The sequence below is a fragment of the Oxyura jamaicensis genome, chromosome 3, assembly GCF_011077185.1.
Source record: "Oxyura jamaicensis isolate SHBP4307 breed ruddy duck chromosome 3, BPBGC_Ojam_1.0, whole genome shotgun sequence".
In the NCBI taxonomy this organism is placed as follows: Eukaryota; Metazoa; Chordata; class Aves; order Anseriformes; family Anatidae; genus Oxyura; species Oxyura jamaicensis.
In genome coordinates this window covers 67,602,972-67,630,393 of record NC_048895.1, presented here as the reverse complement: position 1 = coordinate 67,630,393, position 27,422 = coordinate 67,602,972, and the positions used below count along the sequence as shown (strand labels likewise).

Here is a 27,422-nt window from a genome sequence, read left to right as displayed (position 1 = left end):
AACCCCTTCTGTTTTTCTGTTCTAAAGGTATTTGGTAGCACTAGGTTGTACCAAGCCTCTTTGTGACCTCCTGACTGTGATGGATTCAAAAATAGTACAGGTGGCTTTGAATGGACTTGAAAATATTCTGCGTCTTGGAGAGCAGGAGTCTAAGCAAAATGGAATGGGCATTAATCCTTACTGTGCCCTTATAGAGGAAGCATATGGTAAGAAATTACTTACTGTAAAACTGCACACCTAAATTTCTGTATTTCGAGTTCTAAATCTCTTGTGAACCATTTTGAAATTTGTAGGTGAGTTTAATGTAATATTTCTTTTTTCAAGCATAAGTGGACATTAAATGGTTAAAAAAAATAACAGCATGGTGGGAAAAGTGATTAAATGCAGAAAACATTAAGATGTTTTTGTCTGCAGTCAGTTTCTGAAATGTGCCTTAAGAGAAACATTCTCAGAAATATTTAACGAAAAGGTAGGTTTTCTAGTCTATTGGAACCATGGTTTGCAAAAACTATCACCCAGTCCTAAAATACAGTTTTAGTATGTAATCCTGTCTGGTACAGTTTCATTACCAATAGGAATGCAAGATCAAAGTTTGTTTTACTTCTTCCCAAAGTCAACAACTTTAGTGTAGTAAATATCAGTAATAGCAGGAATCCATTTCAGATGATAAAACTAATAAGTTTCTGGTTACTTGTGAGAGTATTTTTGTTCTTTTTGGACTTGTGTAATTAAACCACATATTAGCAGATTATCAAAACTAAAATTAGGTTTGTAGAATTTCATGACTAGATGCTGCTGATTTAACAAAAATTGTTAAAACTGGCTCATAATGAATCCAGCATAATTTATGGAGTCTTACCTTTTGTAGTTTCTGACAAGAAAAGAACTGACAGGTGTTTGTGTTTCAGTCAACCAGAACTGTTATTAGCTGATGCTATGTTACATATGGGTAGATAGTACTAAATTTTTCTGCAAAGTAGCCATTAAATCTGTTAAGGAGTTGTATTTCTAAAATCGTGCATACCTGGAGAACATACTTTTGTAATCTAACTTGTAAGAGGAATAACTATCAGAGTTTAAAGGCATTTATTCTTGTCAAGATCTTGAGTGTTCAAAATTTCACCTACTGAATGTCTAGTTCCTTTTTTTCGCTGTTAGTTGAGTAGACAACTGAAGCTGTAGAGAAAGTTCAGTAGGGGAAACACACAATGACATCACCCTTATTTCTTTGTCCTCTATTGTCATCAGAAGTGTTTCTTACAAGCTCTTCCTAATCAAACCTAAATGAAAACTGAGTTATCTTAAATAGCTAAAAAGGAGTTCTGAGTCCTAACCTAACTCACCTCCAGGCACTTAACTCTGCCAGCAGAGCAGAGGTTATTCCCTCCAGCTTGCAAATGATAAGCCTTTGGAAAGATAGCATCTTCAAATCATAGACCTAAATTTGAAAAAAGGTAACAGGCTGTGCCCAGAGACACCTCCATAACAGGAGATAGAATTTAGAGTTGTGGAAGACTGCAGGAGTAAACAAAAAGAAATGGGGATTTTGGAAATCGCTACAGGAAGCAATTGTATGTTATCCTGACTCCCTACTTCGCTTTCTTTGTACATAAGGACTGTTTCTTTATAGATACAATAGCTGCCTTCTCAGCTTAACTGCTCCTCATTTAGTATAGTTTTAAAACTAGTTTGAGCAGCAGAAGATGTTGCAGAAAATCAAACCTAGAAATACATGGGTTAAGAAATTCAGTAATTTATCCATTAGGATCATTTAGCATGGAAGAAAAGGCATATTACTTTGCAGAAAGAATGGAGAGAGAGGGGAAAAAAAGCAATTATAAGTGAAGATCATTGATACGGAATGAATTCAGATGGTTTGGGTTTGCCTTTTTATTTTAATGCAAGTACCACCACTAAGTCTTCATACTTAGATTAACCTTTGAATTCATTATTCTTCTGAAGCAATTAGATTTTGAAAATGTTTTGTTTTGAATTTAGGACTTGATAAAATTGAATTTCTTCAGAGGCATGAAAACCAAGAAATCTACCAAAAGGCTTTTGAACTCATAGAGCATTACTTTGGTGTTGAAGAAGAGGATTCCAGTATTGCACCTCAGGTGGATGAAAGTCAACAGCAGTTTGTGTTCCAACAGCAGGAGGCTCCAATGGAGGGATTTCAGCTGTAAACTACTAAAGTGAAGACAAGCATATAATGTAAACACTTGTAGGTTTTTGTTTGTTTGTTTTCTAGGTCTTTTCTTTATGGCCAAAGTTAGAGAAGTTGAGTATGTTTTGCAGAAATAGATGAAGAAAGCAGTTCATGCACTTTTATATATTGTTAGATACAACTGTTCTTTGTTTTGTATTTGTGTTTTTTTTTTCATTCTCATATGTACAGAAAACAACTGTGAGTAATGTCTAAAGTAAAGCATTAAATGTGATTTAACAAGAACTGTTAAGCTAAGACTTGGTAGGATTTGAGGCAGTGGTTCTGACTTTTTCACGTAGTCTCAAACTGCATATCAGCAATACAGTTACTGACAGTTGCATTTTTGGCAGTAGGCTTGACTTGCCCAGTCTATCAAATCTACCTCTTGTATTGAAGCAAAAACTTTGCTTCAGAACTAAGGCATGAAATAAAGATGAGCTTGTAAGAAGCTGAATTGGAATGTGAAAAATATTTATTTAAATTGTGAAACTTCATACATTATTTACAACACACTTGGAATTTATTTATAAAATGTATTTAAAGACATAATAGATATATATATAATGCTAATTACGCAATATAACATATTTCTGAATCATTTGGGAAGAGGATTGTTTCAGAGGTTTCCAAATTGGAATCAGCAGAGAGCTTGCTTATCATTTGATGCTTGCTCTGTAACTAAAGCTGCTAAATGGCATTAGAAGTCAGCCACAAATACAGTACTTTGCTGTGAAAGTAGTTGCTGTAGTTAGCACAAGAATGCTGCAATTAAGAATGACAGAGATGGTCTTTTGCAGAGTTGGAAGTACAAAGCAGATGGTTTACAGCTGTCTCCTGCCAAACACCACTTTAGTTTGAGAAACTTCGCAATGTTTGCCTTTCTAGTAACAGTAGCTTCTAAAAAGTTGAGACAGTAGGTGTTACATTTCTGACCAAATACCGTTACTTCCACTTGAATCGTTCTTTCAGTTTTCTTTTCTTGGTTTTCTTTTGGTAAGAATAGAAATACTGCAGTGAAGAATGAACAGAGAATCACTCCAGCTGAATGAAAACTTGTTGTACTGTAAATAGCATTAGGTATGTGGACACCAAAACTAACTAGGAGTTACTGTATTCTAAATATTTAGGTTCTACAATACACAGTGTTTGATGTTTAAACACTAAAAGAAACAAAATTCTAATATCCACATCAACAATTTTGAATACAGAAAAATGTATGCTGTGCTTGGACTCGCATATAGCGTTTCTGGAATATTAGTAGTATGTCTCATTTAGAGAAATTAATTCTTTGGGTTAACTAAAGTATGTTTCTTTACCTGTAATTAATGTATTAACATGGAACTCCTGGGTTAAGTGAAATCTTTGGCATATGGCAGCATTTCATACTTCACAAAAAGCTGCAATTCAAACACCAAATTACTTATCCCACGGCACTGTGCTTGTCACTAATCAGTATCTTAATGCACTGAAAAATACAGGTTCAAGGTGGTTATCATTTACCTTACCATTTTATATTTAGAATTTTTGTATGTGCAAGTTAAGATTCTAAGACGTTTCACTTTGATGTTACAGCAATATATACTATATTGTATTTGAATGTGGGATTTGAAGTGTTTTTTTGTTTGTTTTTTTGTTTTGTTTTGTTTTTAAGATTAATGGTTTTGACTAAGATGTAACTGGCAGGAAAGAAACCTCTTTTTGAAGTCTTTTTACTGGAATTTAGAGGTGTAAGAAGAGTGTATATAGGGAGTGCTGTTACTTTACGAACTCTGGATAATGAGTTATTTTAGCAAATGACACTTTAAACCTAGATTTGTACAGCATACAACAATTTTGAGTAGTGTGATAATACTGAGTACAGCTGCCAAATTTTCAGATGTTAGATGATTGTATTTGTGCCCTTTTTACTCTTAGAGTTTAGGATTTCATATACTGACCTTCCTTCCCCCCATTGGTTCAAAGTACAGGGTAGTGATCATGGAAGTCTACCAGGATTACTAGTAAGTGCTAAATTCCAATGTTCTTCTAGTGTTTAGAAAATAAATAAAAAAATTATTCAGGTAACAGGGTATTCCATTGTGTCTAACAAACTTGTTTTGATAACGTTACATAACCAGCTGTGCCTGCTTTTTATTTGGAGGACCCTGTAAACATTACATTTATAAGCCCCTCTAACTTAAATCAAATCTGAACTATAAAGACCTTGATTAAAAGACTTGAAAATTTAAGGAGGGGACATATAAAGTATTATATTTGTTTTTGAAAGAATATCTTCAGTTTTGTGGATATATTAATCTGTGAACAGTTAGTAACTGCACTTTATGCATTTAGAAATATATATTTCATGCCTCCGATATATTTAAGTGTAATAGTTTAAAAGGGAACTAAAATTGATGGACTTTGGCTAATGAAACCGTCAATTAAACTCAACACCTGCTTTACCCTAAAGTTAAATATATATATATATATATATCATTAGTTATTCTTTAAACTATAAAATACAAGATGGCCTTTCCTGTTTTATCATTGGATTTATTACATGTTTTGTTTAAAAGCACGTTAATTAACAGTATAAAGCCAGAGATGATGTCTTATGGTCAGCTCTGGTGTAGTCATTTGCACGTAGGGATGTGAACATGATAGTGTTGCCTAAACAGATGAAAACAGGGGCGGGTAGGGAAGTATTTTGGCATTTTATGATGTACTGAAGTGCCCCATTATTTATGAAGTCTGTTTCAGAATCCAGGGTTTTGGTTTGGGGGATCTTGGTATTAAAAGGGTACCACTTGTTCTGCTTAAATGTGAATACCAGCTAGCTAATCTATGCAACTATGCAAAGCATAAGATTTTTTTCTCAGTTCCCTACTCTTGATACACTGAATCATATCTAATTTCTTCATCATTGCACTTTTGTCTAAGGACTGGTTCATACAGCTTTCTAATTTTCTAGTATTTGCTTTAAACACTGTTGCTAGCAGCAATCAGAAAATAGTAATAATGTTGGCACAGAAATAAGTTAGCTGTAGAACAAGTTTGCAACTGGAAAATATTTATTGTCGGGTCTGTCTTTAAAAAAAAAAAAAGATGCACTATTGTCTTTCTTCTATGATTATTTCTCAGTTAAAGTTACAAAATTTTACAACTGAGGATTTTTGTAATAGGTCTACCAATTGACATGTAAAGTCTAACATTGACCTCAAGAGTTCACTGAAATTTCAAATGAGATATTTCAGTTACTTACAGCACAAGATATTCCTATAATGTGTAGAAAACTAAAATACCCGTATTAACTTCAGATAGTAATAGTGCATCTTTAAATCCAGGCCAAAGGCCCATTACTGTAACAAAACACATATGAGTAGTATGCAATATTATGGAATGTTAAATCTCCAAATACCATACAGAAAACAATAAAACCTATTTTGCAGAAGTTTATTGTATTTATTTAGTGTTTTAATAAATGCGGCTTCTTAAACTAGAAAACACAAATGCCATTTTGAGTACAACATTGAGGCAAATGAATTCAAAATGGCTGTTTTCTACACTGTAAAACTACACACCACCACCAGACGGAAACCTTTTTGGTTAGATATGAACAAAATATATTTAAACATGTACTTGTATGATGGTCACATCCCTGTCTTCATATGCAGAACTGACCGCTTGGGGGAATTCTCATGAAGTTTGTAAGGACTTGAGAAATCATGGAATTACCTGTCTGTTTCTGTTACCCTCACCTGCCCAAATTTCCCTTCAGTATATAAAACTTGAAATACTCTGGCTGATTAATTTGTTATGTACTTAGAATGGCATGTCTCATTTTTGCAATTTCAGTATTTTCATAGAAGGGCTTGGATTGGAAGGGACCTCAAAGCTCATCTAGTTTCCACCCCCCTGCCATGGGCAGGGATGCCACCCACTAGATGAGGTTGCGCAGGGCCTCCTCCAGCTTGGCCTTGAACACCTCCAGGGATGCGGCATCCACAGCTTCACTTGGCAACCTGCTCCAGTGCCTCACCACCCTCTGAGTGAAGAATTTCCTCCTAGCCCCTGATCTAAATCTCCCCTTTTTTAGTTTAAATCCACTCCCCCGCATCCTATCATTACCCGATCGAGCAAAGAGTTATTCCCCATCTTTTGTAAGTCCCCTTCAAGTACTGAAAGGTTGCAATAAGGTCCCCACTGAGCCTTTTCTGTAGGCGGGACAGCCCCAACTCTCAGCCCTTCTATGTAGGAGAGAACTACTTGGTCTCTGCTGTATTTAACCTTTCATTCAAAAATACAACTGATCTTTCAGTAAGGAACTTTAATCTGTGTAACAGAGCTCAAAATCAAGCCTGAAAGAAGGGTTTTAGGGCAGATAGTGGAAACTTGGCAAGCCCCTTAACTTCCATTCTTAGGAAACTACCTCATCTCCTTTGAAATTAATTATTGGTTTTAATCATATGCAACAAATATGTACAGTATCTTTTATAAAGACCTCAATCTGTGATCTTGTAACTACTATTGTTAGCTCCTGTGTGTTTAATACTGCAGTTGCCCATTTATTGGTGAAATCCCTAACTGTTCTGGATGACAGTTAACTTTGCTTCTACAAGAACATTTGGCACCTCACGCAAAGTTACTTCGTCTTTGACTCTGCTGCTAGCGCAGCCTCTTTCCGCCACTTGGCCTTCTTTGCCAAATTCCAGCTTGTTAAGGACTCATGACGTGCAGCAGCCTGCAGAAGGAAAACACCTTAAGAGAAATGTTATGAATAACATCACTTGGGGAAAGCTATCAAATCTCAGGAACCACCACGCAGCTACTGCTTTATTTCCAGGGTAACGGGGACATTACCCGAGACTATGGAAGCTGTAAGTTGTTGCTCTTTGAATTTTCTCCATTAACTCCTCACTGAATTACATCATTTCTAAATATGCTACATATTAGCTAGCTAGCAATATACTCACCTTTTTTGCTGAAGCAATCACTGCAAAACAGGCAACAATGGAAAGGCCAATCATGACGTAACAAGCTTTAACTCGAGCTTTGTTCCTTGCCCTGTCTAGCATCTCTGGCCTGCAATTAAAGTTTTTGAATTGAATCATTAAAAAAAAAAATAATGAAGCATCTCTCAAGACATCACGAACATCACTGCTGCAGAGTAAAAAATAAAGTAGCTCGTAAAGCAAGCATCTTTAAATGCTATAATGTTTAGTTTTGTGCCACCCAAGAGCTTTGTATTTTGGGACTCTAATCCATTTCCAATGGAAAAACATTTAAAGCGTTTAGGAACATTTTCAGCTGGAAAAAAGAAAATAATAAAAGGGTTTATTGGTGTAATCAATATTTGCACTTAAATATTAATTGTACCAGAAATCCCACCTTAAGTTCTATATAAACATAGTGAAATGAGAGGGAGGTTATCTATTTCAATCTGATAGAAGAATATATGTGGTGGTAACAAGAAATGATGAAAGCAAGTTCCTTGATTATTCAAAACAATATTTATAAGTGAATTGCTGTCATACTAAACCTGTTAAGATGTCATCCTGTACACTGTAGGTCAGGGACTTTACATACTTAAATATGTGATTACAACAGTTTGTCCATCTCTGAGCTAGAATTTTTAGTCAGTTCTTTAAAAAAGCAGCAGCTTTATTGTTTAAAGTCAGCAGCTGATGTCAACCTTCTCGTTATTACAAGAACACATAAATAAAGATGAATTTTCCTTGTCATCCAAGGCAAAAGTAATGAAATATGTCCTTGCTTTTGGCTGTAGTTGCTGTAAGAGAGGCATTCTGCGGCTCAGCTGGTGCAGCTCCTGTTCGCACGGTTTTTGGTGCTGAGAAGTAGGCTGCGTGCTGCTGAGCACCAGGAGTACAGGACATCTCCAGATCACTACAATCCTCTCAAGGCTTTCAGCTAAGCCATCTCCTGAGCCAGGCATTATACTTGGGAGTACTGTTTTTAGGATGTTCCATTACAATACTGGCTGTGCACTATTTTCTTGACTTCATATATATATACATATATCCATTACTTCTCTCAAAGGCTTAATGGAATGGTGGAGGGCAAGTCATGAGCACCTATGCCACACTACCCCCGTGCCCAATAACACACACACACACGTTGTGCATGGCAGGTTTCTTGTTGATAAGTAACAGTACCTGCAGTTTTAAGTCACTGCTTTAATGGTGTACAGTGGAAAACACAACATCTTTAAAACAAACCGCAGTACAGATCGGTGCATAAAACCATTAATCTAGAATCCATTTGTAAGAACAAAAGCAAAACTGTAAATGTTATTAGTCTGGCTTATTAACCTAATCATATTTCATAGTACACTAATTGAAAATCTTCTGAAGCAGATTTTCACTTTCTCCTTGCTTTCTGCCTCTGCTTTAAGGAAAGCAGACCTTATTATCATCTCTAATTGCACATTAGGGCCTGTGTTACTCAACCCTTCATCAAGACTCTGATTAAACCTAGGAAGTCATAACAGCTCTTTACTGTTTTAAACATTTTGACCAAGGGCTGCAGATTTGAGCCTTAGTACAAAATATCATCAGCCGCTAAATTTTATTCACAGGTAACAGTACCTTGCAATTCTTTATTGACATTTAAAGCAGTGACACTGCTCAGCTTCAATGTCATAAAATTCACTTATTTTAGCATAATATGATGATTTCTAAAAAGATATTGCTTGTGCAGAAAACAGAAAGTGGTGACACCTGTGAGGCCAGAAGCAAGTGATTTGTTTGCGGGCGTGGATCAGCAGAGGCACGTACCTTTACAAACACCTCTCCGTTTCCATTGTCCAACCACTCAAAGCTTTTATAGCTGCCTGAACCTTTCCCTAAGGGAAGACTGTGGGATAAACACGGAGCAAGAGATGTGGGACCCTTTAGAAAACTGCTGCCCAGCTTGGGAAACATCAGCAATGCTGTCAGGAACAAACAGTAAGAGAAACGGCTCGAGGATGCACTTGCTGCTTTGCACGGCTCTGTATGCTGCTTGTGCTGAACCTACCACCCTAGGCGGGGACATACCGTGATGACAAAAAGCCGTGTCCCAGAGAGAGACACCATGGTAAGACACCACAGCCTAAGGAAAAGGCAGCAGTTGGCATTGCAGGAGTTTTATGCATTCCCTTGGGGAACGGTAACTTCCACCAATCTGAGGTGAGAAGCCAGTCAACACGAGGCTAAGACTACATCACGTACTTGGTTGTTCTTGGGTTTGCCTTGGGGAGCAAGGGATGTTTTTCTCATAACCTTTGTATCTATTTTTTTTTTCCTCAAATTCTTCTTCAAGCTATAATAAATTCTAATTGGGTTGATGTAATCATTCTGGGACTGTCAGCTCCCTTAGAGCCGTTTATGGGAGCTATAAACAGAACATGGTTTACTAATAACTTCCTTCTCTGGTTACACATTAGGAATAAACAAAATAAACAAGACATTTTATGTATATATATATACACACACATGCACACACATTGTCTACATAAACGCACATGTGCACACACACACACACACATATATGACCCAATTCTTAATCAGGCTCTGAGGTCTCCAATAAGGGATGTTTTTTCTTTCTAACCTATAACCTGCACAGGAAACTCTTCTGCCCCCGAATTTGTCTCAAAGTTTTCGGTGTTGAAGCTACTGTCTGGTTCAAACCCCTGAGAAAAGCTTCAGCTCATGCACAGCCCACCTCTTTCCCTTCGGCTCAGCAGGACCGTGCCGGCACACTTACGGGATCCTTGGAGGAATCTCTTCTTCCTTCTTGAAGCGGCCGGTCCAGAGGAGGATTTTTCTGTCGAACTTGGAGGGTTTGTAACTCGCAACCACCTTGTGAGCCTGCTCAGCTTGGAGATCAGAAACAGCCCATGGCACCGAGTGAGCCTGTCACGGGTGGGAAGGGAACCCCCTCTTCCAGCCCATACCGGTCCCTGGGGGACTCAGACCCCAGCGGGCATCTCTGGGGCTCTCCCTCTCCCTCCCTCGCCCTCCCGCCTCACCTCTGGGCACCTGGGCCGGGAGGCGAACAGAGGCGAAGAAGCCCCGAGCTGCCTCGCCCCCCACCCTCCCCATCCCGGCGGGGACCCCCGGGCTGACCCGGCCCCCCGCAGCGCCCCTACCCTTACCGCGGCCGGCTCCGGGTCCCCGGGCGGGCCCCCCTCCGGTGGCGGCCGGGCGGGTCGGCGGGGCCGGCAGCAGCCGCCCGGGGCGGAGGCACGGCGGGAGCATGGCCGGGCCTGGCTCTGCACGGCGGGCACCGGCACGGACATGGACACCGCCACGGCCCCGGCCCAGGCTCCGCCTTGAGGGGCCGCCGAGGAAGCCGTCCCCCGAGGGGGGCCGCGGGCAGCCCGCTGCTAGAAGCCGCCTCTCGCCTCGCCTCGCCCAGCGCTGGCCTGGAAGCGTCGAGATGAAAACCACGAGCAAAGGGAGCCCCGGGGACAACCGGCTTCGGGCCTCGGGGCAGGGTGGGCCCGGGTCCCTCACCGCCGACCTGCGCCCAGCACTGTCCCCGGGGGTGCCAGAACCCCTCTGGCTTCACTGATATTATTATTGCTGCAATAAACGACATAACCCCCAAGGGTTTTGTAGCAGAATGGAGGGAGCCCATTCACCAGGGGTGCATCAAGTGGTGGCAGCCACCAAAGCCCCGTGCTCAGCGTAAAGGCATGGGTCTGAAGCCTTGCATCACTGCTATGCTAGAACTTTGTCCCCTGTTTTCAGCAACACAGCCTGAGGTAGACTGCTCTTTCTGAAAGCAAGTTGTTGAGTAGAGAAAATCACCATTACTTTCACCAAAATGGGTTCTAGCATCCTTGATATCCTTAAAAAAATGTTTTGAACAACATTTCAGTCTGGAAAAATATTCAAGAAAATTATTTTTAATTCAGTAAATAGTCCTGTGTTGATATTTTCTTACTCACACATAGTTTGCATTCTGAAATCATCAAAATAACAAAATGTCCTTGTTATTGGAAAACCATCAAAGCCATTCCAATAGTTCATACCAAAAAATAATAATAAAAAAAATCCTCCCACATTTTATTTCAGAATTTAATTTCTTCCTGCAAATGAGACATTATACATACAGAAAAAAGACATTTCTCTGAGCCCTGTATAAAAGCCACACTCTGTCTTTCTCTTGTCTGTTAAAAAATACTGGTGATGAAAAACAAGTGTCTCTCTGCACACACACAGAGCAGCTCTGCCTTGTTTCAGAATGTCCTGGGAGAGATGGAGGAGGACCAAAAGAAACAACCCAGAGGATTTGACCGGGGTTATAGTTTGCCTGTAGCTCTTCTTCCAACTTAAAAAGAGAGACGTAGCATCATTCCTTGCTCCTGGAGACCCAGCTGGTAAGGGTGGAAATACCCAGAATGGCTGGGGTGGGTCTGCTCAGCTCCACGCACTGTGAGCAGCATTCCAGATCCTGCTCTTAGTCACTAGTAATGCTGGCAACCCGTGCTTTCAGAGTCACTGCTGTTCCGGCTGCAGTTGGCACAAATGTGGGGAGGAAGCCCGGAGCTCAGGTAGGCAGTCCACAGCTGTCGCCAAAGAACATCAGAGCAGAGAATGGTGCCAAAGATGAAGGACACCTGCTCATGTAGAGCTGCTGACATCTTCAGGGAATTGTGCCCTGGAGGAGAGGGCTTGAAGAACTTGGTGACCTTCAGTCTTCTTTCTCTCTAAAGATGTTGCACAGTTGTTGATATTGGCTTTAGAGGGCATTCAGTATTATTACAAGGAATGACATAAAATCATAAATGATTGAATAGAGCAGCCTCCCACAGACCTCAACAAATAGCATTTCTATGCTTGACTTCTCTGGACAGCACTGTGTTTGGGGACCATGTGTCCTCTCTATCACTTTCAGAGATGAAAAACACAAAGATGGACATGTTAGCACTCTGACGGTTTGTGTTGGGTTCTTTTCAAAGAAAGCAGAGCATCCCCTGAGCCAGAAAGAAAAGCCAACCTCTTCAGCCTACACAGTCCGACCAACACAGACATTTAAAAACATACACAACACAGCTTGGTATCTCTCTCCCCCCTCTCTCTTTGTCCTCCCAAGGCTAGCTAGCAAATCTGTTACATCCTCTCATCTAGGTCTGGTTGATTGTGCTTTACAGAGAAGATGTGAGTAGCTGGAGAGGCAGACATAGTACACAGAAGCCATTAACAGAGGGGACTTGGTGGCACTGCTGAAGTGGGGAAGTTTGTATGCAGTGGAGAGCTTCCTAGGAGGAGGACGCATGGAATGTATTTAAAACTAGATCAATAAAAATATTTATTAAAAAAAAAATCCTTTCATGTCTGTTCTTTCATGCTCTTCCCTTGGAATTATGCCCTATGTGATGCCTTTCCTTTAAGATCGCCACTATAGACACACCTTCTTAGTGCTGTCACCGCTCTCCCAAGGCACTTTCCTCTCTGTCCCGTAGGGGGAATCGCCCTCCCATACTTGGCTGCCAACCCGAAGGAGACGTGTGAGCACTGAGATCTGCCGGGTGGAAGCACTGCGCAGGTACCTGTGTTGCTGCAGGTCAAGGCCAACCCAAAGTTCATAGGGAGAGGTAAGGAAATTAAGTAAGCAAGCTCTATTTTAAATAACAACATGGCTTTAATCATCCCCGTGTTTGAGACATGATATGCTCACCACTTTTGAGAACAATAAATACAGGTACAACATTCAAGCCAAATTAGCTTTTCTAACGAGCTTAGTACTGACAGTCATTGTGTGTGATGCAAGCTTTGTTTTTCTCTTTGAGGGAGAGACATTTTGCTGGACTGGCAGCCAAACTGTGGGAATTTTAACCTTAATCATACATAGTTTCATATATCAAACAGTACTTATAACACCTGATGCATAAACAGCATTTATCACATAAATGTATGTGCATAAGCCTTCATTTTTCTAATCAGCTACAGAAATTACATAACTGTTACAATTTATATGTAAATTGCACCCTTGCCATTTAAATTACTGTAAAATGTCTGCACAGAGGCATACAAGGTATATGCCGACATCAAAGTAATTTCATTACCTGTGTCCATTGCTGAAATGTGATCTATATTTTAACAGAATCTTAGGAAAATCATATAGATGTGGGTTGCAACATATAAACAGAAATGACAGAAAAAATAGATATATTGTAGAAAACAATAACATATGTCTGTGTAACACCAACTCTACTGAACTTCATTTTGGCTTGCCGGAGTGTCCAGTTATTCCTGATCTAAACAGATGGACAAAACTGAAGAAGATAGCATTCTTTCACAGCAACATGCATAAAGTTAAAACTGCAAACCATGATTTTTCTGGTCCAGAACAGAGGCTCTATGAACACAGACAAGCGCTCTTCCCAGTCCCAGACTGGCAGCACTGCTCTGCTGTTTAGTGTTTGAGGAAGCAATTCCCTTCCAGCCTGGCTGTGGAAGCATCCAAGGGAAAGCCGTGGCCTTCTCAGCATGAGAACGACTTTGCCATTCCTTGCCTTAGAGATGCAGTACGGTTGTCCACTGAAAAATTCCTCCTTCTCGGAGCGTGCTGCTTGCACAGAAGGTGCTGCATAGCTATAGTCACAGAGCCTCAGAGACTGCCAGTGCAGCTGACAGCAGTTCATTCCTGCATGATTTTGATGTATTGGAATAGTGCATTACTGTGTTCTTGTCAAGAATCAGATTTAACAAGTATCAAAGAAACTAAAATTCCCAGGATGCATTTATGTTGATTCTGGTCATTACATTATTCATGCTAAAGTGGGGAATGAATTGATGTTCTTAAGTTTTGAACTAACAGCACACCTGGGGACAAGCATAATGGGTCCTCTCTCGGCATGCGTCACAGGAGTTGCATGAGATGAATCAATGTGTTTCTTCCTAGTATGGGCGAAAATTAGATTAACATACATTTAACTACAGAGTTCCAGAGAAATCCTTCCACTTTTATATAGACCTATCTCTAGCTCATTATCACCCTGGTAAATACAAAAAAATTTGAAAGTTGCTGTAGCACTCATCTGGAATAAGGTGTGTAATTTTAGGCAGAGTTGTTTTTTGTTTTTGTTTTTGTTTTTGTTTTTTATTTTCCTAAAAAAAAAGGATTCACATATACTAAGTGAAAATGGTTACTTTTGGATGGTCATGAGAATGGAAAACCTATCTTAAAAGTGGAGATTAAAGGACTGAGCTTGTTTATCCTAGCAAACAAAGGCTAGGAGAGAGCTCTGTTTGATCTGTAAAACAGCGCCAGGTGAGAAGAAAACCTCCTTAAGCATTTGGGCAGCAAAGATGTAAGAAAAAGTGGGTGTAAGGCCATATATGCATTCCTACTTGTCTGTGAGAAGAAAAACCTTCCTAACACTTCTGCCTGGCTCAGAGGGCCTATGGGACAGGAGTGGGATGGGGATAGGAGGGAGATGCAGGAGCAGGCGCTGGACCCTGTGACCAGGGATAGCCTTTCAAGCCTATCAATGAGTAACGGGTAAAGAGCCAGAGGCATTTCGGGTGGTCTGCTCTCTTTGGGGGGTACCAAGAGGAGAGAGACCTGGAAAAGGAATAGCTCACTAAATGGCTTTTTATCTTCGAGTACTTCAGCACTGACCAGTCATATGCTGGACAGTCTTTTCCTGGACACACACCTTACTGCACTTTTAGGAAGAATTTTGTCTTTTATTTGCTTCTGCCCAGGCATTTGAAAATGGCAGTTTCCATTCGCAGAGTTCTTCTCAGCTTTACAGGAGCCTGAGACAGTAGCTTGGGAGCCTGAAGACTTTGAATCCAAGGAAATCTGGCTAACAGCAACGCTGCCTGCACTCTTGGAAGAGTACGTGTAAATCATCTTGAGAAAGGCAGACTTCGTGTTTGTTTCTTGCTTGTAAATTATGATATAGCACTTAGGAAGAAACGTGCAACAGAGAATCCCATAATTGGATATTAAAACAACAATGATTTCCACTGCTGGCAGGTATTTGCCAAACGTAGTTGCATAGACAGGGATAAATACAATCCATGCTATAAAGTAGATTAGCATCCCAAAGGTTATGAACTTAGCCTCATTGTAGTTCTCTGGTAGCTTCCTGCCTTTAAAGGCAAATATGAAGCAGATGAAAGCTAGAGCAGATATGTAGCCCAGCATAATCCCAAAAGCCACAACAGATCCCTCATTACACTCCAGAATTATTGATCCTGGAATTGAGAAATTTTGCATTACGAAAGGTGTCCTAAATACTAGCCAGCAGGTGCAAATGATAACTTGAATCCCAGTGCAGGTGACCACAATGGGAATAGGTTTATATGCACATTTCAGAACATTCTGCAGCTTGGGATCAAAACTGAAGGCTAGTAAAATTTTTAGCGACTTTATTAAAATACATGAAACACAAAGTGCAAAGCTTATGCCAAAGAGGGATTGCCTAGTTTTGCATTTGAATTCTGTGGGTTCACCTATGAAGAAGATGGTGCTTAAAAAAATGCAGAAGTGGCTGAGGAGGATAACATAGCAGACAGTTAAACCTCCAGATGCCTTTACAACTGGCGTGTTCAAGTTTTTAGTAAATATGACACTGATGGAGAAAATCAGCACAACCCCAAAACTGGAGAGGAGGAGCAGGAAAATGGCAAACCAGTCAGTCCAGCTGAGGAAGTGGATCGTCTTGCTGTAGCATGTAGTACTGTTCACAGGAGCCCAGTAGGTTTTGTTGTGGCACCGGTAGCAGTAATCCATATCTGAGAGCAGAAAAAAAAGGAAGATAAATTCGGAACCCGCAGTAAATCTGATGGCTCTGGCTGTTGCTGACACAGTCCTGGTGGAGGAGCTGGGGGCTCAGGGAGCCAGCAGTAGCTGGCTCTTGGCAGACAAACTGAAACCAGGACAGTAGTTTGGGATTGAATCAGTTGTCTGCCCTGAGAGGAACTGTGTTTCTTTCATCCACCTAGTCCAACAAGAAAAAAATACTTTCTCTTATCGGACATTTTTTTAAATGCAATGGCAAGAATAAATATTGCTGTAGATTATGCTTTCAAAGAGTGCTTTTTCTGTAAAACTCCTATTGCCCAATAGGGAAAAAAATCATTACTATTTGAATAAAAAAGGGATAAAATGTATTTTTTTTTCTGCTAGCTATCAATATTTTTAAAGTACGTTCTACCCCAAATTTCTTAATTTTGTCTCTCTCTCCTCTGTAGATAATCTCCCACTTTTAAAAACCTTACAGTACAAATGAACAATCAGTAAAGTACACATTGGATTTGACACTAGAAAATACTACTGTATGGTCATATCCAACTTCACAGTGCTCCTGTGTAAGATTAAAAAAAAACAACGTGCCAGCTTGCACAATATTTAACCCTGATATTTCCACTGGGCTGTCCTGTCATTGGGCTGGCTGTACTCCAGAAAGATACAGAAGCAAGACTTTATTCATGAGAAGTGTTCTCACAGACATATCAGCCAGACTTTCCATCCAAATCAAGGACAATGCTAGTCAACTGTAAAATCTGATTGTTTAAAGCTTCATCTTCTAAAATACATTTAAACCAGGTTTTATATGTTGAAGAGTGTTCTTCCCTTTCATATTTCTGAAATCAAGCATAAACAAATGTTTTAACCTCATTCCAAAGTTATACATGAGGTTGCCAAGGCTTGTTATAGACAAACCAAACAATTCTATTGATTTCTAAATCAGCCCTTATTTGGATCACCATTCTTTACCTGTTTGATTGCTGTAATGGTTTTCCGGGCAGTAAACACACTCGTAGCAGCATGTGTGTGGACTTTCTGTAACTTTTTTCATCTGTCCTGGTCTGCAGTGCTGGGAGCATGTTGATTGAACCTTCTGTAGTGAGTAGAGAATGGAAAAAGAAAAGTTAATCAGCTCAGATGCTACAAATTACAATTGACTCTTAAACTAGCCCTCCAATAGCACTATGGTTTGAAATCTCTTTTTGTATGTAACATATTTTAAGGTAATCTGAAAGTGAAGTTGTAAAAAGGCAGTGTAGGCAATGTGTTTCTTGCACTTTCTCCACATGCTCAAGAAGTGACAGGATGGGGCATTACCTACCTGATCATTTTATTTTTTTGGCCCTACTTCAGTGTGATTGTCTATACCTTCAAAAATACAGATCCAGCTTTGAAGCTAGAAGTTAGGCTTCTGGGATCCAGATCCAGAGAAAGCCCAGAAGCCTCTGAGAGGGGATTTGGGTGGAACACATCACAAGTGTGGTCCTGACACCCCGGGGCATACACCCCAGCTCTGTGGGTGCATTGAACCACAGCTCTAACATGCCTCACACTTGGCAGATCACCCCTGAATTGCCAAGCCCCACTCTCAGGTGCATGGTCAGGGCCTTCTCACAAGGCTTGAGTTCGGGTTCTTCTTCCAAAAACAAGTTTAATAAAATGGAGAAGCAGTCCTGAGGGACACTGCTGTTTCTTTTCCCTCCCAGATGGGGCTCACAAGCAGATGGAAACATTTCCTTGCCATCCTGGGGTGTGCCACAAAGAGGAACAAAATGTGAGTTCCTCTTCTATCCTCAGCCTTTCCTGCTGGCAGAGGCATCATATAAAAACTATATTAATCCCACCCAGTAAACTGCCTTTCCTCTGTCCTATTACCAGCAAGGGCTTTGCAGCACAGCCACATTCACTACACAATAAACCAAAGCCTTCACCCATGCACAGATGACATTACCCAGCTGGAACTGGCTGGGGCCACCCACCAGTCCTGCCTACACCAGTGCCAGGGCTCCAGATGGTGCTGCCTTCCTCATACTCTTGCAGTTGTGCTGACCCCAGCTCTAACAGGAGTAAATAATCAACAAGACTTTTTTTTTTCTTTTTCTTTTTCTTTTTTTTTTTTTTTTTTCCCAACATTAAAGGCAGCAGATATGAGTCTTCATGTACAAAACAAATGGTTTTCTTGCATAAGAGAGGGTACATTTATAAGTAGTCATTTTCCATTTAAAACTCCCAATTCAAGACTCTGGAATAGCATCCTTAGGACAGATGAAACTTAGGAAACCTCTTAAGGGCATTCTGGAGAAATAACCCAATTTCAAATCACTGAGACTGCTTACAGGCTCAAGAACTTCTCAAAATATATAATGGTAGTTGAATATATCCAGAGAGGACACTTTACTCCAAACGGAGAACATGAAAGTACATGAGAGGTTTCTAGCTGACACATATTTTAGTTGTGAATACCAGAGGAATAACACATAAAGCAAATTTCAGGTGTTATGTCAACAAACTGGAAGTTACCTTTAAGCCCAGAAATTCTTTCTTTTTCTCATCATCCTCAAAGATAAAGTCACCTTTCTCTGTGTCATATTCTGCCATGGTGGTGATTTCCATGCGACCATCAATTTCTTTCCAGAGAAGTACATCATAACTAGTTCTCATATCTCCTTTGGAGTCAAACTTGATTTCTTTATCATCATCAATGACTCTAACTTTTTTAAGTTCTTCAAGGAGCTGAACAGAAGAAATTATGACATATCAATATCATTTCAGTGGGATACACTCAATACTTTATATATGATAATATCAAATGAAAAAAATATATTGCTTTTTAGGAGTGAAAAAAAATAATCTTAAAAGGGACCTGTATAAGTGTTAATCTGACATCCTATACAGATTTACATTATTCTGACAATCCTGTTGACTTAAAAAAACTATTAGGCACAAATTATCATTTCTTAACTCTATGCAATGTCTACAAATACCCATGTTTGGGTATTTGTAGCCAGCCTTTCCAGCCCTGGAGGTTTTGGTACAATGATGGAAAAAAAAAAGTTTTGCCTTCAGGAAACAATGGCCTTTGGGACTTCCCTTCTTGTAAAGAATGACTGTGAATGAAGCTCCTGTTGTTACTGTACTGTCAGCAAAGTAAATCTGGACATTTCTTTCCAGAGTAAGGAGGGAAATTGGCAACCCAGTCTTCTTCCTCCAGACTTCCTTCCCCAGGGTCTGGAAATATCCACTTTAGTATTGTTTTCACCCATGATTCTGATAGTCTGTATTGCAAGGTGGGACTCCAAGTTGTGAAATGAACACTAAATACCAGTTTGCTCAGATGAGGTGATACATGGCACAATGGCAACGGACAGGAAGGCTACATTTGATAGCTCACAGGAGATATCAAAGCAAGCACTCTTTGATAAGACAACTTTTTTGACTGTTCTGACAACTATCCAGCTTAATATTACAACCCATTCTGTTCACTAGGGTGAAATTTCTCCTTACCTTATCACAAAGAGTTTAAAAAGTTCTGTGTGAATCTAGACAAGGACAGATTAAGGCTCATATTACCTTCTCCCAATTCACAAGGAGACCATAAAAGGTCTTTCATTAGCTACTGTGGCTCCTAATTGAAGCAAAGGCTTTATCCCTTTGCAGGCTTAACAATTTTTAGTAATAGGGGTTAATCAATGAGGAAACAATCCGAGGTTTTGGTGAATGGCTGAATTTAACTGCCTTTTAAAAGCACAGTCTTACATAGATCTTTCTGCGATAGTCATAGCATTTAAATAAAGTGCTGACAAATATATGACTTTAAAATCTCTGGCATATATATGTATAAACAAATCTGGCATGCGTTATTTTTTCGTATATAAACACTTTTTATGAAAGTTCATACATTCTCTCTGCATGTCTACAAATTTATGAAAAACTAAAGTGTGCTTTTAAATGATATTTCATTTTAGTTGGACATTACACTGTCTTGTGGGATTGAACAGGATTTTTTTATTGTTGTTGTTCTGTACCCTCAGGCTACTCATTTAATTTTTTCTCATTTCCACTTTTTCAATTTCTCTAAACAATATGGAAAGAATAGAACTTTTGGAATACATCTTGAGCTTCAGACAGAAGGGGCTAATAACTAGCAACAGTATGATTTAATTGATATTTATTTTTTCATGTGTTTAATAGCAATGACACTGCTGTTCCTCTGTATGTGGAGATAAGTGATAAGGATTAGTTGCATCCCTAGCTTTAAGTATGCTGATTTCTGAAGGGTTTTAGTTTAGTGTAGAGAAAATGTATTATGAAAACAGCACAGGGAGAATAACTCTCTATTTTGGTTTACTTCATGAATTCTAAGCCTCTTTTAAGAGTTTTAATTTGGGTGCTTGGGGATTTAATTCAGTAATGATGAATTCAGCATCCCCTGTAGAGCAGTCTTGAATTTGTCCCATATGCATTTACAAATTCATGTAGGAGTTTAGTTTGGTTGTTACTGACAAATTAATGTAGGAGTTTGGTTGTTACTGGATGATTTTTTTTATTTTTATTTTATTTTTTTGCCGTGTTGGAGGGGGAGGGGTGAGGGGTTGTTTGTTTTTATTTCAAATCCCCTATCTTGGTTTGACCTGCCCTGACCCACGATAAAAGGTCAGAGCAAGTCAGAATGGTTCAGTAGATGTTTGACTTTTAAATGAACTTTTGTTTAATCCTCTGAGTAAAAGTGTGTAAAAGTGAATACTTCTGAGCAGGTTCTCAGGTAAAAGGTCAGGTCAGGTTTACTTGTCTGATTTTTCCTGTCCTTTTCCCACTCAGTAGAGTCTGATAACAAGTACCTAACCCATCTTAAAGATTGTGTCACATTTTCCTACCAGTCACTTCAATATAAATCAAGATCAGAAAGAATGGTCTGTTGCATTTTCAGTTTCAAGTAAAGATTCATTACAGACATATATAAGCTGGACATGGACAAACTGGGGACACAGCGGGGGAAATTGAAACTCTTTGGGAAAATTTTCTCTTCTGTACCATCCCCATCACTCAAGAGCACTCGTTGCTGAGTATTACAGTGGTTTGCAGCAACAGCTCCAACCATCAGTAGCAGAATAGATAAGTCAGCCATAGATTGACTATATATTTCTATTCTACCCCACACAAGTAAGATGATCCAGCAAGCACCCTACAGACTGGAGCCTTCATCCAAAGTGGTGCCTTCTCTGCATGCCCTTCAAAGGTGATGTGGGAAGTGTTCGGGTAGCTAATGAAGCCCAGCAGCTAAAGATCCCATGTGTACTGGAGGCATTCACAGCTGCTGCTGCTGTATCCATGAGGAAGGAGAAGTGGGTGTGAATTGCAATAATTCTCTGTCTATAGCAGGACACAGCCACAGCTCAGCACCTGGAGCTTAGGTGTCTGCATGGGCCAAAACAAGGGAGGCAAAGCTGGACTCGGTCTCTCAACACTGCAGCCGTTGGCAACTGCTGCTCTGGCAGAAGGATTGTGATTTCAGTTGGCCCATGCAGTGGTGAAGAAAGGCAGGAACAGCAATAAAAAGGCATTTAGTACAAGGACCAAGCCAGAAAATCCAGGAATGTGGGAGGAAAAATGAGAAGGAAGTTATGTAGAGAGAATGACACCTGAAAGAATTAACGTCATACCTCCCAGGGAGTGAAAGCAGAGGGATCCTTGCAGTTTCTGTCTTTGCATTGCCCTTTAATGGCGTGAGCAATGGCATAGACTGCAAGTATAGTACTATGGATAAATCCGGGTTCAATGTTGGCATTCAAAAAATCATCTCTCCAGATGTGTTGTTTATTCTCAACATTTTGCATCAAATCATCCTGGGACTGGTTTGAAATGCACATTTGAAAATCGTAATATTCCAGGTGTGCACAGACTGACAAAAGCATAATATATTCACCTAAAAACTTGTTGTTTTCAGTGGGCTTTTCATGAAGGTTCCTCAGAAAGTCTTGGAATGTGGATATGTCTCCACTTTTAAATCCAAATCCCACAACAGTTCCCAGCTGTGTGATATTGGGCATTGTACTGATTTTCCCTGCTGTTGACCAGTTATCACTTGCAATCCAAATTTTATTTACATTTCTCTCAATTGCCTTCTTAAATAGCTTGAGCACATGGAATTGTCTCATAAAGACTACAATAACATTCACTCTGGTTTCCTTGACAATCTTCTCGACTGCATGATCAACTTTAGTATGAAAGGTTTTGTCAGAGAGATAGGCAGGCAGCAGTTCTTTAAAAGCTATGCAAACATTGTTTGACATGGCCTGGACCCCAAAGCTCTCCAGAGCAAAGCGGCCGTTGTCATCATCAGTGGCTATTACTCCGATCCAATTCCACCCAGACTCACAGATCAGGTGGGCCATTGCTCTTGTCTGGTGGAAATCACTGGGGATAGTCCTGAAGAATGAAGGAAACCGGATTTTGTCACTGAGGATTTCAGCTGACGATGCAGGACTGACCTAGGAGGAGAGAACAGTTAGGTTATGGGAGTGCTCTCCTCCAAAGGATGCTGAGACACCCAAAGCTGCTGCGACTTCTTTCATCCCACCTGACCCAGGGCTCCCTCCTCCTGTGACTGACCATGACCAAGGTGCACCCAGAGGGGGCAGGATTCCCCACCCTGCTGTTAGGATGCAGACCCATGCCCAGTACCATTTCCACTCTTTTCATCCTCACGCACCTAATTGCTTTGGTGAAGGCAGAGAACAAAACCTTTCTAAATACCTACGACAGGTATGCTGGTATAAGGATTTTGCTTTAACCTGTTGAGATACCATGAACATGCTGTTCAAAACAACACTTAAAAAATTGGAAGTGCTCAAATGTTCTTTGAGTTATTCAAATTTCTAGTACACTTACATTTTGCAGTATTTTTCTAACACTGAGTATGTTTCACCCACATATATACTTTCTCTCCAAAATTTAATTAGTATGTTTTAGAGGGGTCACAAGGTCTGTTAGAAGAGCCTACCAGGAAAAAATTAAAAAATATTAAAAAAAAAGAAACTGATACTAAAGAATAATATAGTAATTCTTCTCCAAAATGAGAACCACCTATCTGGAGAGGTTGCCAAATCTTAATGTTGTCAGAAGAGTAGTATCAATAGTAATCTCCTATTGATGGTAATCTGCTATTGATAATGTCAGATGTTATTGATGAGAAAAATCTGCCACCTTTTCCACCTCCATGTCACAAAACAGACTTGTTTCATCACTTGCCTTTTAATTAAGTTCAAGCATGGAATTTTAATTTATATATCAACTATAGCTCCTACGATGAAGTTGGAGATCTTAATTACTCCCTACAATTGCAGAGGAAAAGATTTGGTTAGAATTATATTTAGTTCAGATTTTAAGTATTTTGCAGGTTTATTTACTATGTTTCTACTTTGCAATAAGATATGTTAAATGACCATACATAATGTGTGGCAGAAGATGGTGTGGAAGTGGACCTCCTGTTTCACTGTTGGCAGCAAGTCCTGGCTTTGACCCCAACTTCTCTACAACAGGGAAAGTGGTAACAGAAGCACTGGCCTAAGTGCAAGCATGGGACTGTATGCACTAGTACTAACACTAGAGAGGTTGGAAATACAGAAGAGTGTTTTGGGAAGGACCAGTGCGGATCTACAGGGTTGTATTCCTTCTCTTCTACAGCTGCTTGAAGAGAAGAAGAACTAAAATTGTGGTTTAGAACAACATTTCTCTAAACATTTCCAGACTCCAAAATATAATCTCTCTCAGGCAGGAGAGAATTTCCAAATTCTGGCTGAATTAGATTTTGTCTTGGTTTTCAACTTGGGATTGGGCATTGTTATATTCGCTGCCAGCTAAACTAGACACAGCAGATGTAATTTGGTTTCCTGAACAAAGGCACTGAGTGGCAACTGAGGTATTCTAAAGTAACCATCACAGCCAAGCAGGACAATCCAGTGGTGCTGCCAGGCTGACAAAAACCCAGTGCCATGCTTGAAGACCATGTGGAAGGGTGTACCTCGGGCATATAAAACAGCCCTACCTGCCTTTGTTAAGTCAAGTGGATCAAGCCTTCCGTCTGGAGTTCAATCTCATCTCTCCTGATGTTCTCAGGTTGAGTCAAATCCTGCTCTGTTACAAAGATGTGACTCACAATCCCTCCAATCAGAGCCACATCTTCTTCTAGCCATGGTAAATTTGACCCCCTGTCCAAAATGATATAATTCCCTCAGACCTACCTGTGGGATTAGTTGCAATGCCAGCAGCCTTGAAACTGCCATTGACACCTCAGAGTAACTGGCTCCAGTGACCGCCTTAATTCTTGGTACATAGTCTGAATAGTTACACTTGAACTCTACAATATCCTTAGAAGAATTGAATTTAGACAGGAACCTCAGAGTAGATGCCATGGCTTTTGTAACTTCAGCACAGGTGTCATAGATTTCATAGCCCAGAGTAACTCCGGATAATAATGTCGAATTGTTGATCATTTCAATAGCGTGTATCATTGCAAGTGTCTGAAGAAAAACTTGAATTTCGAAGCTGTCAGGAAACACACAAATTTCATTTTAGAAAAACATTTCTAGGTATAAGGCTGAAGCACAGTTTGTTTTGAGCGTATCCTTTAGAATTTGACAGCTACTGAAAGGAAAATACTTTTGATGTGATTTGCTTGGGTTTTAGTGTAAAAAACAAACAAACAAACAAGAAAACAGAAATAATATATTTGCACCTAATTGGAATAACAAACAATATCAAAACAACACTTCAAATATACTTGAATAAAAATGCTGTTCTGAAAAATGGATGCTAAAACCAAATTTTTTACAGTACATGAAAATTTGCAAGTGATATCAAGTACTTGTCAAAGCCTGTGAAGCTATCTATTCCAATTTGTTCCATCTGACCCAGCAAGCATATATTTTTAAATTAATTTATTTTCAACAAAAGCTTGAAACAAAGAAAGAAAGGACTAAATATTTCAGAATAGAAGAAAATATTTCAGAGGTTGATGTCTTCCAGTGGTTCTATATACATTCCTAAATCCTCTCTAAACCTGACAAAGTTAGTATAGCTATTCTCCTTACCTTCAGTGGACATGATAACACTTTCTTAATCAGAACTGTGCTACGACAGGTTGCCTACAATGCAACCAACGATCCTCTCAGGTTAGGGTCTCTGAAGTTACAAATCTTACAAACCAAAATAAATTTCAAATGGTCTTGAGACAATTTATGACTTATTTTGATGTACATTCTAAACATGAACTCACACATGACATGGTGTCTCTATAGTCTATCCCATAACATAATGCCACAATTTTAATACAAGATGCAATAACTACAGTGGTTACATCAATTACAATCTAGTCAGCAAAGTGCTGCCACAGATTATAAGTGATCTGCCCTGTGGGGTGAGAGACATAATTCTATATGTGCTTAGATAAAATAGAGTGGATTGCTTGTGATCGAAGCAGCTGGTTGCAGCTTCATAACAAATAATGAACTGCACAGCAGACTAGTTTACACATATAGCAAAAATTGGTATTTACACGGCAATTAAATGATTGTTCAGCACAAACCTCAAAGGCTATTTTATTACATAGGAAGACTGAAATAGGATCAAAAAATTATTCCCTTCCTCAGGCTGCCATAATATTTTCTACTGTAATTTTTCCATTCTTTGTCATTCTGTGTTACATTACGTGTAATTTATTTGATGTATAAGATCTTAAAGACTAAGAAATGCAAGAGAAACAGATTTTGTTGATCTTAATATGAGAAGTGTACGCCAGATGCCAGTGATCTCTTTTGTAATGTATATAATTGTCATGTTACTCACCCAGCACAGTTCTGAATGACTGGCTTGATGGGATGCTCTTCTGGATGCAGCATTTCGCTGTGAACTGCAAACAAGCCTCCTATAACAATGTCTCCTGGAGAACTGGCACCCACAAAGTCATCGGTATTCTGGCAAGAGGAGGCAATGTCAGCGCTGATCACAAAGCAGGTGATCAGAAAGCTAAATATTGCCATGTTTCTAGTTCACTTGTTCACTACCAGCTTTAAGTCCATTAAGCTAGCCACAGTGCCAACAATTGTTCCTATGTCATCTATAAACAGCAGCAAAGGAAAAAGGCTGTGCTCAAAAGTTAGTCACACCTCATAAGGTGCTTGTACTTGCTTGACTGACTTAGGCTATTTTACTGTCACAGAAAGCTTGAGGGTGCAGGGGCATGAGAGTAAAGAGGGAGGGAAAAAGATAAATGAGTTCAGGAGGAAGTGCTAAACGTTAAATCCGTTCTGCTCTGTTCAAAGATTATTGGACTTAATCTGAAACACACGGCAAATATTTTGGTATAAATTTGGGCTTGTCTTGAATACCTTCCAGCTGAGTGCAGGGGGAGGAGTCATCATGTAATATGGTAGTGATATTACTGTGATTGGGTCTGGTCCAAAGAGTACTGCAAAAAGAGACCCTCTCACCACAGTGGGCTTTAGATCAGACTGTGGTCTAAAAACAAGCAAACAGGAAAAGTTTTTGTTTGTTTGTTTGTTTGTTTGTTTGTTTGTTTGTTTGTTTTTTAATCTACTTTTCTTTCAACCTTTTTCAACCAATTTTATTTTATTTGTACAAAAAATGGTTTGGAAAAGCTCATATTCATGGTTCTGATGCACACGCAGCTCCCTGTGACTTCAGCCAGCTTTGGATCAGGTTCTGTATTACAAGCCCGACTATGAAAGGGGGGAAACACACTTTCTTACCCCTCTGTCTGAGGACACCAGTACATGTACAGCAGCTCCTGTACTGGGGAAGATCAGGTGCAACCCTTCTCAGTGCCATCATTCCCCTCAGATCTGCAGGAACACCATTTGCAGAATTGGATTCTATGCCAGGAGGGAACTGAAGAAAAAGAGAAGCAGAGGCTGGACATTCAGCTTTCACAGACTCCAACCACAGACATCAAAATGAACCTCTTTAGGACAGAAACATTACCGATGCTGCTAAACAATACCAATTTATGTAAGAGACACAGACTTGACAATAACCCTTTTACTGATGTTGGTTTGTTTATTTACTTATAATGGCTTCTTCATATTTTGCTTCTTTTGGTAGCATGCCAAAACACTGTCAAAGGAATGGGGTCAGTCATAGTACTGATTGTCTCTGATTGTATTATAAGAAAGCTGGCCTGTATCTAGAAATTTTGAATCAAGCTTTGTTTTTTTGCAAGCAAAACAGAGAAATGGGATATCTGTTACATATTCTTTCTGATAAACACAATGCATACTATATAACTGATTTAGATTATCATATTTTGCCTTGTTTCTCACTAGTCTCTTTGTAATTACAGTAATGATTTACAACAGAGATACTACTTGCAAATGCAAATGTTAATCCCCGGTTAAGTCACCATACAGCATCTTCTTTTTTTCTTTTTTTTTTTTTTTTTTTGTTT

The 27,422-nt window shown here is 39.6% G+C and overlaps 3 protein-coding genes across 4 annotated transcripts in view; 1 reads left to right on the top strand and 2 right to left on the bottom strand.

Annotated features, from left to right (window-relative positions):
* The window catches only part of KPNA5 (karyopherin subunit alpha 5), an 18,885-nt gene extending 15,260 nt beyond the window's left edge, over positions 1–3,625 (top strand). Inside the window, exons 13-14 of the mRNA XM_035322936.1 lie at positions 28–206; positions 1,999–3,625. Coding sequence (XP_035178827.1) covers positions 28–206; positions 1,999–2,186 — 367 coding nt within the window. The 3' untranslated portion in view covers positions 2,187–3,625. The remainder of the gene's footprint in view (positions 1–27; positions 207–1,998) is intronic.
* A 1,123-nt stretch (positions 3,626–4,748) lies between these two features.
* FAM162B (family with sequence similarity 162 member B) lies at positions 4,749–10,556 on the bottom strand. 2 transcript variants are annotated; one of them, XM_035322946.1, is made up of 4 exons: positions 10,344–10,556; positions 9,953–10,064; positions 7,162–7,270; positions 4,749–6,929 (listed from the first exon to the last, which is right to left on the bottom strand). In XM_035322946.1, the coding sequence occupies exons 1-4, from the start codon at positions 10,444–10,446 to the stop codon at positions 6,831–6,833; spliced, it is 423 nt and encodes a 140-aa protein (XP_035178837.1). In that variant the 5' UTR covers positions 10,447–10,556; the 3' UTR covers positions 4,749–6,830. The 2 variants fall into 2 exon arrangements, with proteins under 2 accessions (XP_035178837.1, XP_035178836.1); XM_035322945.1 differs by having other exon boundaries at positions 9,953–10,056.
* A 3,763-nt stretch (positions 10,557–14,319) lies between these two features.
* On the bottom strand, positions 14,320–25,998 carry GPRC6A (G protein-coupled receptor class C group 6 member A). Its single transcript, XM_035322947.1, has 6 exons — positions 25,805–25,998; positions 24,202–24,505; positions 21,622–22,449; positions 18,482–18,694; positions 16,931–17,054; positions 14,320–15,945 (listed from the first exon to the last, which is right to left on the bottom strand). The coding sequence occupies exons 1-6, from the start codon at positions 25,996–25,998 to the stop codon at positions 14,825–14,827; spliced, it is 2,784 nt and encodes a 927-aa protein (XP_035178838.1). The 3' UTR covers positions 14,320–14,824.
* Between the last annotated feature and the right edge of the window lie 1,424 nt (positions 25,999–27,422).